The sequence below is a fragment of the Chlorocebus sabaeus genome, chromosome 11, assembly GCF_047675955.1.
Source record: "Chlorocebus sabaeus isolate Y175 chromosome 11, mChlSab1.0.hap1, whole genome shotgun sequence".
NCBI lineage: Eukaryota > Metazoa > Chordata > Mammalia > Primates > Cercopithecidae > Chlorocebus > Chlorocebus sabaeus.
In genome coordinates this window covers 109,599,650-109,613,753 of record NC_132914.1, presented here as the reverse complement: position 1 = coordinate 109,613,753, position 14,104 = coordinate 109,599,650, and the positions used below count along the sequence as shown (strand labels likewise).

General features: G+C 42.4%; 1 protein-coding gene across 2 annotated transcripts in view; it reads right to left on the bottom strand.

The window, feature by feature from the left end:
* PTPN11 (protein tyrosine phosphatase non-receptor type 11) overlaps positions 1–14,104 on the bottom strand; it is a 96,344-nt gene that overhangs the window by 43,301 nt on the left and 38,939 nt on the right. For both annotated transcript variants that reach the window (XM_008004784.3, XM_008004783.3), the window contains exon 6: positions 13,583–13,696. In XM_008004784.3, coding sequence (XP_008002975.1) covers positions 13,583–13,696 — 114 coding nt within the window. The remainder of the gene's footprint in view (positions 1–13,582; positions 13,697–14,104) is intronic.

Genomic DNA, 14,104 nt, shown 5'->3' with positions numbered 1-14,104 from the left:
TAATAAGGTGTTGTATGGGGGTTTCTTGTTTGGGGCTTTTGAGGGGTTTTTTGGTATTGCAATATTTTTTAAATCTAAAAATGGTTTAAAAACTAAAATCTTTCTGAAATTCAGCACTACCAATTCTTGGGCACGTGGGTACAGGGATCTCAAAGACTAAAATGCACATCCTACATCCATCCACCTGGCTAGCTTAGTTGGTAGAGATGAAACTTAAACTGTGGTTTCACCACACCTCAAACAGGGGCTCCACACGAACACAAATTGTTGGATAACAAAGCAGAACATCTCAAAGCAAAGCCCAGAACATTCCTTCATATGTTGTAAGCATCAGATAGCTATTCTTTGAACAGATACAGAGGGTCTGAGTCCAATACTACTCTCTTGATACAGGAAATAGCTCAGATCCAACATGCCACAGATACTTATTTTGTTCCTACTGTGTGCCAGGCTTTCAGCTGGATTCTGGGGCTACAGGGAACAAAATAGGACTGCCTGTCTTTGTGGGGTCTGTGGACTGATCTGGGTTATTTTCCTAGAAAATATGCACATAGGCCAGGCACAGTGGCACGTGCCTGAAATCCCAGCACTTTGGGAGGCTAAGGCAGGAAGATTGCTTGAGGCCAGGAGTTCAAGACTAGCCTGGCTGCACATGTACCTGGGAACTTAAAATAAAATAAAGACCAGCCTGGGCAACATAGCGAGACACCGTCTCTTAAAAAAAGTTAAAATTTAAAAAAGGAAATTTGCAAATAGCAGACATAGAACAGTAGGATCAAACTGTACCTCTTTATTGTTCCCTATCAGTTTCATCTGAGCAAAAACCTCTTTTTAATTTTTTTTTTTTTTTTGAGACGGAGTCTCGCTCTGTCACCCAGGCTGGAGTGCAGTGGCCGGATCTCAGCTCACTGCAAGCTCTGCCTCCCGGGTTTACACCCTTCTCCTGCCTCAGCCTCCTGAGTAGCTGGGACTACAGGCGTCTGCCACTTCGCCTGGCTAGTTTTTTGTATTTTTTAGTAGAGAAGGGGTTTCACCGTGCTAGCCAGGATGGTCTCGATCTCCTGACCTCGTGATCCGCCCGTCTCAGCCTCCCAAAGTGCTGGGATTACAGGCATGAGCCACTGCACCCGGCCCATTTTTGTTTTGTTTTGTTTTGTTTTTTGGGACAGAGTCTCACTCTGTCGCCCAGGCCGAAATGCAGTAGTGCAATCTCGACCCACTACAAACTCCACCTCTGGGTCCAAGTGATTCTACTGCCTCAGCCTCCCAAATAGTTGATATTACAGGTGCTCACCACCACGCCTGGCTAATTTTTGTATTTTTAGTTGAGACAGGATTTCACCATGTTGGTAAAACCATTTCACCGCCAGGCTGGTCTTGAATTCCTGGCCTCAAGCAATCAGCCTGCATCCACCTCTCAAATTCTGGGATTACAGGCATGAGCCACCACACCCAGCCATAAAACCTCTCTTTATTCCAACAGACCTTCCTATATTATTTGCTTCTGTGGACTCATAGCACATTAAACCAATACCCACACAAATTATTTATGAACTTCAAGGATGGTAAGTACTATAAAGGAAGGGATGTGTTGCTATGCACACACATATAACAGGAAGAATGCCCAAGCATGGGGATGGGAATCAAGGAAGGTTTCTTTGCAAAAATGCCTTTGATGCTGGGGACTGAAGAATGAAGAGATGTTAGCCAAATGAAGAAGTGAGGCAAGAAGAACATTCTAGCACAATCCCAACTGTAATATCATAAAATTCATTGAAGAATCATCTTCCAATTGAATGTCTCACAGGCAACTGAAACTTCAACATATCCAAAATAAAAGCCGATCACCTCCCCCAAAGACCATTCCTTCCAGTCCTCCACACCTAAGAAAATGGCAACTCCATCCTACCCAGTTGCTCAAGTCAAAAGTGTTCATCTTATTCTTGACTCAGTTCTGTCATGCTATACGATCTATCAAATCCACCTTCAAATATTGGCAATTCTACCTTCAAAATAGCTCTAGAACCCAACCTCCTCTACTGCTGCTGTCCTGAGCCAAGCACCATCACTTTTCTGCTCAGGTGATTACAACAGCCTCCTTCCTGGTCTCCCTACCTCCACCTACCCCTCATAGACTGTCCTCCATGCAGCAGCCAGAGTGATCCCCTTGCTTCTGTACTTAAAACTTTTCACAAGCTTTCCATCTCCCTCCAAAAGCAAAAGGCCTTCTAGTGACCCACAATGCCCTTCATGATGGGACCCATCCACCATTGCTCTACCTCTATCTCCCTCTTGAGAGAGGGTCTCACTGTGTCACCCACAGTGGAGTGCAGTGGCATAATCAGGGCTCACTGCAGCCTCGAACTCCTGGGTTCAAGTGATCCTCCTGCCTCAGCCTCCCTACAGGTGTGCACCACCATGCCCAGCTCTTTTTTTCTTTTTTTCTTTTTTTTTTTTTTTTTTTGTAGATAGCCCGAGGTCTGGCTCCGTTGCCCAGGCTGATTTCAAACTCCTCCCACTTCAGCCTCCCAAAATGCTGGGATTGTAGGCATGAGCCACCGCACCTGGCCTTTTCAATTTCTGTCTTGTACATTTCCCATCCACTCCAATTGTACTGGCCCGTGTGCAGATTGTGCAACATGGTAAACAAACCCCCACTTCAGGGCTTTTGCACTTGCTGTTCCCTCTACCTGGAATGTTCTCCCTGAGGTTATATGCATGGTTGACTCCATTATTTCCCTCAGAGCTTTGCTCAAATGCCACTTTATCAAAGAGACCTAAACAGTAAAGGCCTATCAAAACACCCTTTTAATCTTACACTACTTTGTTTTCTCTGTAGCACTTAACACCATCTCACAGACTGAACATTGAACTGTTTCTTTGTTTACTGCCTGTCTCTCCCACTTCACAGTACACTCCATAAAGACTGATTTGTTCACTGCTCCATCCCCAAAACCTAGAATAGAACCAGACATAGAGTCGGTGTTCAATCAATACTTGCTGAATGAAGCAAGGAATAAGTCACTGCCACCAGCAGTGTCTACAGTTTTTGGTAGATATTTTTGGGACATCTGCCCAACTCGCTACAACCCTCATCACTAAAAACTATTTCTCCCCAAGTGTGTCCACAGCAGACACTTTTGTTCTACATGATCATGTCATTGACATTGTTCTTTGGACTAGAGATGGATGGCATCTGAGTCAATGAGAATCTCTGAGACTTTGGTACAAAGACTGAAAGTTGCTAGTTTCAGTATCTGAAAGGGGCTAGAAGTAGGGTTTGTAAGTCAAGAGGCAGAAAAATCTACTGAAGGAAAAAGAATGAAGCAGGTGTATGGAGAGCAGGGATACTGGATACAGAGTGGGGTTAAAGGAGGAAGACAAATGGAAAGAAGAAAGCCCGAGGGACTGTCCATCCACAACCTGGCTCCTGCAGTGCCTTGCAGTCGGTTGCAATGTCCAGTCTCAGCCCACAGTGCCACCTGGCAGCTCAGGCCTATAGGACTCAACAGGAAGCAGTAGGCACAGAGAAAGGGCAAAAACCTTTTCTTTTTTTTTTTTTCTTTTTTTTTTTTTTTTGATACAGAGTTTTGCTCTGTCACCCAGGCTGGAGTGCAGTGGCACAATCTCAGCTCACTGCAACCTCTGCCTCCCAGGTTTAAGCAATTCCCCCTGCCTTAGCCTCCCTAGTAGCTGGTATTACAGGTGCCTGCCACCATGCCCAGCTAATTTTTTGTATTTTTTAGTAGAGATGGGGTTTCGCCATGCTGGCCAGGCTGGTCTTGAACTCCTGACCTCAGGTAATCCGCCCGCCTCAGCCTCCCAAATTGCTGGGATTACAGGCGTGAGCCACCATGCCCGGCCCAAAAACCTTTTCAATACAACCATGCAAATATGCACTTCACCACAATGCACACGGCCGATTCAAGTGTACAATAACGCACACACTGCAGACACAAAATTGCAGAATTATAACTGGCCTTTTCATTTAGTTAGTGTCAGTCTCATTTGAGCAGAACTTTACTTTATTTCAACAAATCTAAAAATATTATCCATCTCTTTACATTCTTGAGCAGAGATACTGCAGGAAGTGAAAGATATTTACACAGATCACAAATGGACAATCTGTTGGACACAGTGGCATATGTCTGTAATTCCAGCCTCTCACGAGGATCACTTGAGCCCAGGAGTTCAAGGCTGCAGTGCACTATGACAGTGCCTGTAAAGAGACACTGCACTCTAGCCTGGGCAGGATAGTGAGACCCCATCTCTTTAAAAAAACTTAATAATTGGCCAGGCATGGTGGCTCAAGCCTGTAATTCCAACACTTCGGGAGCCCAAGGCAGCCAGATCACTTGAGATCAGGAGTTTAAGACCAGCCTGGCCAACATGGAGAAATCCCATCCCTACTAAAAATATAAAAAAATTGGCTGGGAGTGGTAGTGCGTGCCTGTAATCCCAGCTACTTGGGTGGCTGAGGCACAAGAATCACTTGAACCTGGGAGGTGGAGGTTGCAGTGAGCTGAGATCATACCTCTGCACTCAAGCCCGGGCGACAGAGTGAGACTCCATCTCAAAAATAATAATAATAGGCCGGGCGCGGTGGCTCAAGCCTGTAATCCCAGCACTTTGGGAGGCCGAGACGGGCGGATCACGAGGTCAGGAGTTCGAGACCATCCTGGCTAACACGGTGAAACCCCGTCTCTACTAAAAAATACAAAAAACTAGCCGGGCAAGGTAGCGGGCGCCTGTAGTCCCGGCTACTCGGGAGGCTGAGGCAGGAGAATGGCGTAAAAACCTGGGAGGCAGAGCTTGCAGTGAGCTGAGATCCGGCCACTGCACTCCAGCCTGGGCGATACAGCGAGACTCCGTCTCAAAAAATAATAATAATAATAATAATAATAACTAATAAAAATTAAAATAAAAAAGAAATAGGCAATCTGTAGGGAAAAAAAATCAAAGACTTGGGTTTGCAATGTTTAGATCATATAACATATCCTAGAAGAAAATCATCAACCTGAATTTATTTCAGCAGCAAAGGAAAAAAGAACCAAAGAGCTTCACAAGAGACTTCACATTTTCAAGTGCATCAAAGGCAAAAGTAATGTCTTCTGGATAAAGATACCTGAAATGACATGTAGAATTTTACAGAACACCAGGAGCCGGGCATAGAAACAAATCAGAGTTAAATTACCAATGGCATTGCAATTTAGAGCTCTGGTTTGTTCTAAAGACTATCAGAGCACGCTGTAAGAAGAAAGTGATTCCAAATTTATCATCTTCCAGGAAACAACTAAGGTACAATCACTAAAATGATAATGCTTTGCTATTGTGGATCAACTTTAGCTTCAGAGGATTTAGATTATGAGTATCTGCTTTCAAGTTTCTAATTTTTTCGATAATGGCTTATTCTGTTCTCAGCCTTATTTCCCTGGTTCCAACCTCAAAGAGCAATTTTTTAAAACAGACTGAATTTGAGAAGCAAGTACATAGGAGATCTAGAAAGCAGGCCATCAGCTATTTAGATATAGCTTCAATTTCCATGAAACGTTAATGCCCTAATTTAGTGCACAACAATTTTACCACCTCAGTCTGACCTCTACGGAGAGCCTGTAGAGTATAGATATGATCTCGTTATTTTCCACTTCCTCCTAAAGTCAACTCAATTTTTCCCTTTTGTTGTTAATAATGTATAAAAGATGACCACAATTTGAGATGTGACAGTGTGAAATCATCAGGTCAGCATTTAGAACCAACCATCTTTTTCCATGGCCAGAAGAGTCAGGCTAAGAGTTCCTTCTAAACTCACATCTTGACCCCACCGATGGAATTTTCAAAAAATACCCCATTGCCACACAAGCCCTTCGTGAAAGTCTGACTTTGTTCCTAAGCTTCGTTCTAAGTGACCCTAGTATTAAAGAAGCTCCCATGGTACCAGATAACCTGTAATGTTTTTGTTTTAAAGAAATTAATTTTTGCCAGGTGTGGTGGCTCACACTTTAGGAGGCCAAAGCAGGAGGATCATTTGAGCCCAGGAGTTTGAGACCAGCCTGGGCAACATAGCGAGACCCTCTTTTCTTCTTCTTCTTCTTTTTTTACTTTGTGTGTCTATTATTTTAAATAATTTTAAAATGTTAAAAAATGTATTTTGAAAAATGCTGTAATTTTTAAGTTCACGGTCATTTACACAAATGATCAGCTCAGTTATCATTTGTAAAGGAAGTATAAGAGTCTATTGAATCCAGATTACAAAATAGCTCACTATTTCTTACATTTAACCAAAATTTTAATTAAAACAAGTAGTTTGCAAATGTTATACTACAAAGTTAAAGCATGCTAACCAAAGTCATGTATAATAAAAGTTATAGATGAATAATAACCACCATTTTATAATACAAAACATAAAAAATGTTAATATTACCAGTAGTCAGCAAAAGTAAAACAGGATGCATACACAAGGCTATTCACTGTAATCCTCTTTGGAATATATTTGGAAACTACCCAAATGCCCATCAATAGGTTGAATAAACTATGGTACAACTACACAATGGATTACTATACAGTAAAAGAATGAATGAAGACTATCTCTAGACACTACTATGGAGTGATGTCCAGGACATTTAAAAAAGCAAGGTTAGAAAAAAGTATGTAAAGTTATGCTATTGCTTAAGAAAAAAATGGGATATGGGAATATCTTCTTATATTTTTGAAATGTAATGATAAACCATAACTTTTCATACTATGGCTAAAATGTAGACAGGAAAGGACAAGGATAGAAGGTAGACTTCTTTGAATATACTTTGTTTTTTCAATTTGACTATCAAATCCAGTATTTGTGTAATTATAAATAAAACTTAACAGAAAGAGATTTTTTAAATGAAACAAATAAACTAACCATGTACCCAGTTAGCATACAGCCACACAGACAGAAGGACGATTACAAATGAGTCTAAGGCACAGGACTTTTTTATATATATATTTGTTAAAAACCGAGTCCCTGCTCTGTCACCCTGGAGTACAGTATCACAATCATATCTCACTGCAGCTTCAAACTCCTGGGCTTAAGCCTACTCTCGCCACAGCCTCTCGATACCTGGGACTACAGGTACGTGCCACCTTGTCTGGTTAATTTTTAATTTTCTTTTGTAGAGACAGGTTCTCACTGTATTGCCCCAGCTGGTCTCAAACTCCTGAGCTCCAGCGATCCTCCCTTCTTGGCCTCCCAAAGTGCTGGGATTATAGGTGTGAGCCACTGTGCCCAGCAGCATACAGTAACCTGACTACACATTTCTGAAGGATTTTTTGTGAAAACTGCAAAAAATAATAAACTGTTTTCAGTAATCATATTATTGGGAAGTCATTATTCTGACATTGCTGTGTGTAATGTGGGATAAAACAAATGAATAATCTTATTATGGCTTCAAGAAGTAGGATTTTTGGCACTAGAGAAAGGAGATACATGGGTAAGATCAACGAGGTTAGTAAAAATCTGGAAGCCCTGAGTTTGATTTGGAAGTATCAATTGAACCCATAATAGATTTCAAATCAGGAAAAAAAATCTGGCCAGGCTTGTTGGCTCACGCCTGTTGTATACCTATAATCCCAGCACACTGGGAGGCTGAGGCAGGAGGATCACTTGAGCTCTGGAGTTCGAGACCAACCTCAGCAACATAATAAGACCATATCTCTACTAAAAATAAAAATAAAACAATTAGCTGGGCATGGTGGTATGTGCCTGTAGTCCCAGCTACTCAGGAGGCTGAGGTAGAAAGAATGCTTGAGCCCAAACACTCAAGACCAGCCTGGGCAACAAAGTGAGACCTCATCATCTCTACAAAAAAATCGCCAGGTGTGGTGGCATGCACCTGTGGTCCCAACTACACAGGAAGCTGAGGCAGGAGGATCCCCCGAGCCCAAGAGTTCGCGACTGTGTATTTGCGCCATTGCGCACCAGCCTGAGCAACACAGCGAGACCTGCCTCAGAAAAAAAAAAAAAAGAAAAAGGAAACTGCTTAGTAAGAAGAAAGAAATCAACAATGATTTCTCAGCAATGAAAAGCTTTTTATAGAAATATTCCAACCTAACAAATGAAGAGGAATGATAAAATCACAATATCACTACCATACAGTCCCTTTTGAATTAATGGATCTAAGTAATAATGATCAGGAGCTGCTAAGAAAATCAGAGAAGAAACAACAGGACATAAGCACCTCCTGAAACACCACCATACATGCTGTCTTGCCAAAGAAAACTTATATCCAATAAAGTATCTAGATATATCAACTTCCAAGAAATATAAGGGATGGATACATGGTTAAGTCCACCACAGAGAGGCACTCAGCAAAATCCAGACTATAAGTAATTCTCAGGACTAAGGATCTGCTTTCTTCAACAGCAGAAAAGACAGGGAGATGGGGAAGGAAGACAGAGCAAGAGAGATGGAAGGGGCGTCAAAGTATTCAAAGGGACTTAAGATTTTTTTTTCTTTTTTGAGATGGAGTCTTACTCCGTCTCCAGGCTGGAGTGCAGTGGTGTGATCTCGGCTCACTGCAACTGCTGCCTTCCGGGTTCAAGCGATTCTCCTGCCTCAGCCTTCCGAGTAGCTGGGACTACAGGCATGCACCACCACGCCCAACTAATTTTTGTATTTTTAATAGTGACGGGTTTTCACCATGTTGGCCAGGATGGTCTCGATCTCTTGACCTCATGATCCACCCACCTCGGCCTCCCAAAGTGCTGGGATTACAGCTGGGTGCCACCATGCCCAGCCTTAAGATTTTTAAAACAGAAATACTATGAGACTTAGTCAACCACAGTGTGTGAAGCTTATCTGAAAAATTATTGAACAAAATATTTTTTAATTATAAGACAACTGGTATAATATGAACAATGTTGGGTTATGGGGTGCATTTTTAAGGATTCCACAAATATTGAAATATTTATAAATAAAAAATATGTCGGGAATAATTGATAGAGCTGATAATGGCATATCAGGATCCTTTATATGAACCTGTTTTATACACATTTGAAATTTTTTCATAATCAAGGTGGAAGAAAGCACTCCCAATTCAAACAAATTGCTGCCGGGCACAGTGGCTCATGCCTATAATCCCAGCACTTTGGGAAGCCAAGGTGGGTGGCTTACCTGAGGTCGGAAGTTTGAGACCAGCCTGGCCAACATGGTGAAACCCCATCTCTACTAAAAATACAAAAACTAGCCAGGCGAGGTGGCGGGCACCCATAGTCCCAGCTACTTGGGAGGCTGAGACAAGAGAATCACTTGAGCCCAGGAGGTGGAGGTTGCAGTGAGCTGAGAACGCACCACTGCACTCCAGCCTGGGCAACAGAGCGAGACTGTCTAAAAAGGGAAAAAAAACAAATTGCAAGTGTGTGTGTGTGTGTGTGTGTGTGTGTGTGTAGCAATCAGGAATATGTGAATAGTGACTGATATATGTTAATATTAAGGAATTACCGCTAATAGTTTTAGATATGATAATGCTATTCAGGTTATAATTTTTTGAAATAAAATAGTTACAGATGAAAGATGTGTAAGATTTGCTTCAAGGCCGGGAACAGTGGCTCACACCTATAATCTCAGCACTTTGGGAGGCCAAGGCAGGCGGATCACCTGAGATCAGGAGTTTGAGACCATCCTGGCCAACATAGTGAAAATGCTGTCCCTACTAAAAATACAAAAATTAGCTGGGCGTGGTGGTGCTCGCCTGTAATCCCAGTTACTTTACTCAGGAGGCTGGGGCACAAGAATTGCTTGAACCCGGGAGGCGGAGGTTATGGTGAGCCAAGATCAAGCCACTGTACTCCAGCCTGGGGGACAGAGACTCTATCTCAAAAAAAAAAAAAAAGAATTATTTGCTTCAAGACAAGTCAGGGCTGGGGGAGTGAGTGGGGCATAGTCGAAAAAGATTGGCCATAATTGGCCGGGCGCGGTGGCTCAAGCCTGTAATCCCAGCACTTTGGGAGGCTGAGACGGGAGGATCACGAGGTCAGGAGATCGAGACCATCCTGGCTAACACGGTGAAACCCCGTCTCTGCTAAAAAAAAAAAAAAATACAAAAAACTAGCCGGGCGAGGTGGCGGGTGCCTGTAGTCCCAGCTACTTGGGAGGCTGAGGCAGGAGAATGGCTAAACCTGGGAGGCGGAGCTTGCAGTGAGCTGAGATCCGGCCACTGCACTCCAGCCTGGGCGACAGAGCGAGACTCCGTCTCAAAAAAAAAAAAAAAAAAAAAAAAAAAAGATTGGCCATAATGTCAACAGTTGTTAATGCTGGGTGTCAGGTATACTGTTATAACTATCCCGTTCTCTCTACTTTTGATTATAATTGAAATTTTCCACACTAAAAAATTTTGGAAAAATCGGTTTTCCATTCAATTTTGATGAGTGATTTCTAAAACTTCTGTATCTCCCCATCTTACCTCATGAGGCTTTATAAAGGTGAAATGAAGTGAACATAATGAAATGAATGCTGAAATGCTGCCTTTTATTATCTAGGCAGGTGGAAGACAAGGAAGGCAACAGTGAGGCTGAGACTTCAAAATTCTGACTCATTATGTTTATCATCATTTTTTTTTTCTTTTGGGACAGGTTCTGGCTGTTGCTCAGGCTGAAGTGCACCGGCGTGATCTCAGCTCACTGCAGCCTCAACCTCCCAGGCTCAAGCAATCCTCCCACCTCAACCCCCAGAGTAGCTGGGACTGCGGGTGTGTGCCACCACACCCGGCTACTTTCTGTATTTTTTGTAGAGACGGGGTTTTACTATGTTGCCCAGTCTGGTCTCAAACTCCTGGAATCAAGTGATCTGCCTGCCTCTCCCTCTCAAAGTGCTGAGATTACAGGAGTGAGCTACCATGCCCAGTCTATCATCACTTTTTCATTGATGCTTTTCATCACTGTTTTCCTTCTCTCAACTAGAAGCTCCCTTTAAAGGCAGTAACCCTATCTGTCTTGTTCACCAGTGTCTTCAGAGCCTAACCCAATGCCTGGGATGAGAGAATAAACTCAAATTCAAGTCTCTGTTCAGCAATGTTGAGCAAGGACTGAGAATGTTCTATTCTACACCCCTCCCCGGTGCTGGAATTCAATCAATATCTGTGGTACGGGCCAGGCACAGTGGCTCACGCATGTAATTTCAACACTTTGAGAGGCCAAGACAGGAGAATTATTTGAGCTCAGAAGTTCAAGACCAACCTGAGTAACATAGTGAGACCCCATATCTACAAAAAATAAAAAATTAGCTGGGTATAGTGGTGCACACCTGTAGTCCCAGCTACTCAGGAGGCTAAAGTGGGAGGATGGCATGAGCCCAGAAGCCGGAAGCTGCAGTGAGCTATAACTGCACCACTATACTCCAGTCTGGGCAGCAAAGTGAGATCCTGTCTCAGAAGGAAAAAAAGAAAACAAAACAAACAAACAAAAAAAAACTGTGGCATGAAGGCTGAACAATTTACTTAACCTCCCTTAGGTCCCTCAGCTGGAAAATGGGAAATCATATCTATCTCAGCAAGTTGTTCACACATACTGTGGCTAAAAGGACTTTATTTGCCCAGTCATTCACTTATTCATTCATTCCACAAATACTTAAAAATTGTAGTCCTACAAAAAGCGTAGAATAATCATTCCCATAAAACAGAACAGGAAAATAAAATGATGTAAACATGAGTTAAATGTAAATACTCATTCAACAAACATTTACGGAGTTTGTGCCATGTTCCAGGCACTGTGCTATGTGCTGGGGACAACTGCGAAGGTAAATATGCTAGAATCTTTGTTTTTGAAGTTTTCTGTTAAACGGATGAGGAGAAAACGAAAGAGATCACATTGTCAATGGGTAAGTGACATAGAAGAGTGCAATGGGAACACATCACATTCCCATCAGGGACATTCTCCAACCCAAGTTAGTTTCAGGAAAGAGATCAGTTCACTTACAGTTAGGAAACAACAGATGCTGGAGAGGATGTAGAGAAATAGGAACACTTTTACATTGTTGGTGGGAGTGTAAATTAGTTGAACCATTGTGCATGACAGTATGGTGATTCCTCAAGGATCTAGAACCAGAAATACTATTTGACCCAGCAATCCCATTACTGAGTATATACCCAAAGGATTATAAATCATTCTACTATAAAGACATATGCACATGTATGTTTATTGCAGCACTATTTAAAATAGCAAAGACTTGGAACCAACCCAAATGCCCATCAATGATAGACTGGATAAAGAAAATGTGGCACATATACACCATGGAATACTATGCAGCCATAAAAAAGAATGAGTTCATGTCTTTGCAGGGTCATGGATGAAGCAGGAAACCATCATTCTCAGCAAACTAACACAGGAACAGAAAACCAAACAATGAGAACACGTGGACACAGGGAGGGGAACATCACACACACTATCTGGGGATGGGGGGGAAACTCCTGGATTCAAGTGGTCCGCCTGCCTCACCTTCTCAAAGTGCTGAGATTACAGGAGTGAGCCACCACACCCAGCCTATCATCACTTTTTCACTAATGCATTAAAGGGGAGGGAGAGCATTAGGACGAATACCTAATGCATGCAGGGCTTAAAACCTAGATGATGGGTTGTTGTGTGCAGCAAACCACCATGGCACATGTATACCTGTGTAACAAACCTGCACGTTCTGCACATATATCCCAGAACTTAAAGTATAATAAACAAAAATAATTTAAAAAAAAAAAAAAGAAAAGAAATCAGTTCACTTAACTTACCAGAGTCATCAATTTGAACTCTGAAATTAAAGCCACCACATTTCACATGTCAAGGCGGGTGGATCACTTGAGCCCAAGAGTTCAAGACCAGCCTGGGCAACATTGCAAAACCCCATCTCTACAAAAAAATACAAAAATTAGATGGGCGTGGTGGCGTGTGCCTGTAGTCCCAGCTACTCAGGAAGCTGAAGTAGAAGGATCACTTGAGCCCAAGAGTTCAAGACCAGCCTGGGCAATATTGCAAAACCTCACCTCTACCAAAACTACAAAAATTAGCCGGGCATGGTGGCATGTGCCTGTAGTATCAGCTACTCAGGAGGCTGAGATGGGAGGATCACTTGAGCCCAGGGAGGTCGGGGCTGCAGTGAACCGAGATCATGCCACTACACTCCAGCCTTGGTGACAAAGCAAGACCCTGTCTCAAAAAAAAAAAAAAAAAAAGCCACCACAAGGTGTTTCTCTTTCATTCATTCCCATTTGCTGCACTAAGGCTATAGATTCTTTCTAAAGACCCCAGTGCATGTTGGAAATCTTCCAAAGAAATTAGATCCTTTTGTTTCTCTGAGATTTTGCCACCAGTCCAAACCAAAAGAGCCAAATGGAGCGGCTGGCACATCCATTGACTACTCACTGCCAACTCCCTTCCCTCAGAACACAATGCTCTTCTATTTCGAAGAAGCCCTCGTAGCAACTTGTTCCACGTCAATCAATGGCTGAATTAAAAAAGGACGTCAATTTCAACTCTCTCAGGTCCAATTCCAAACACAAGACCAACTTCTCCTCCACTAAAAATAGGATATAACAACTCATGAAAAAACAGTTTTTTAATAACTTACCTCAAATTCTTCCCAAAAGCCTTGTTTGACTTTATCTGTGGTCTCAGCTAATTTGCTTAGTTCTCGAACTCTGCTTTCTATTTCAGCAGCATTTATACGAGTCGTGTTAAGGGGCTGATCGAGTACGGCAGTTGATGTAAAATAAAGAAAATATTACAGAAAAGGTTGTTAATGTAAAAAAAAAAAAAAAAAAAAAAAAAAAACTTCTATGTTGATACTCATAAAGGCATGGACAGAGGGTTCGTAGGACCCTGTAATTCACAATAAAGGTTTTCAAATAGTTTCACCACCTTTTCTGTTCAGCCAGAAAATGTGTCTTTCTTCAGTCTCCACATACACTTTATTTAGCTTATATAAATTCAAGTCTATTTTTCCTTTTTTTTTTTTTTTTTTGAGACGGAGTATTGCTCTGTCGCCCAGGCTGGAGTGCAGTGGCGCGATCTTGGCTCACTGCAAACTCTGCCTCCCAGGTTCACACCATTCTTCTGCCTCAGCCTCCCGAGTAGCTGGGACTACAGGAGC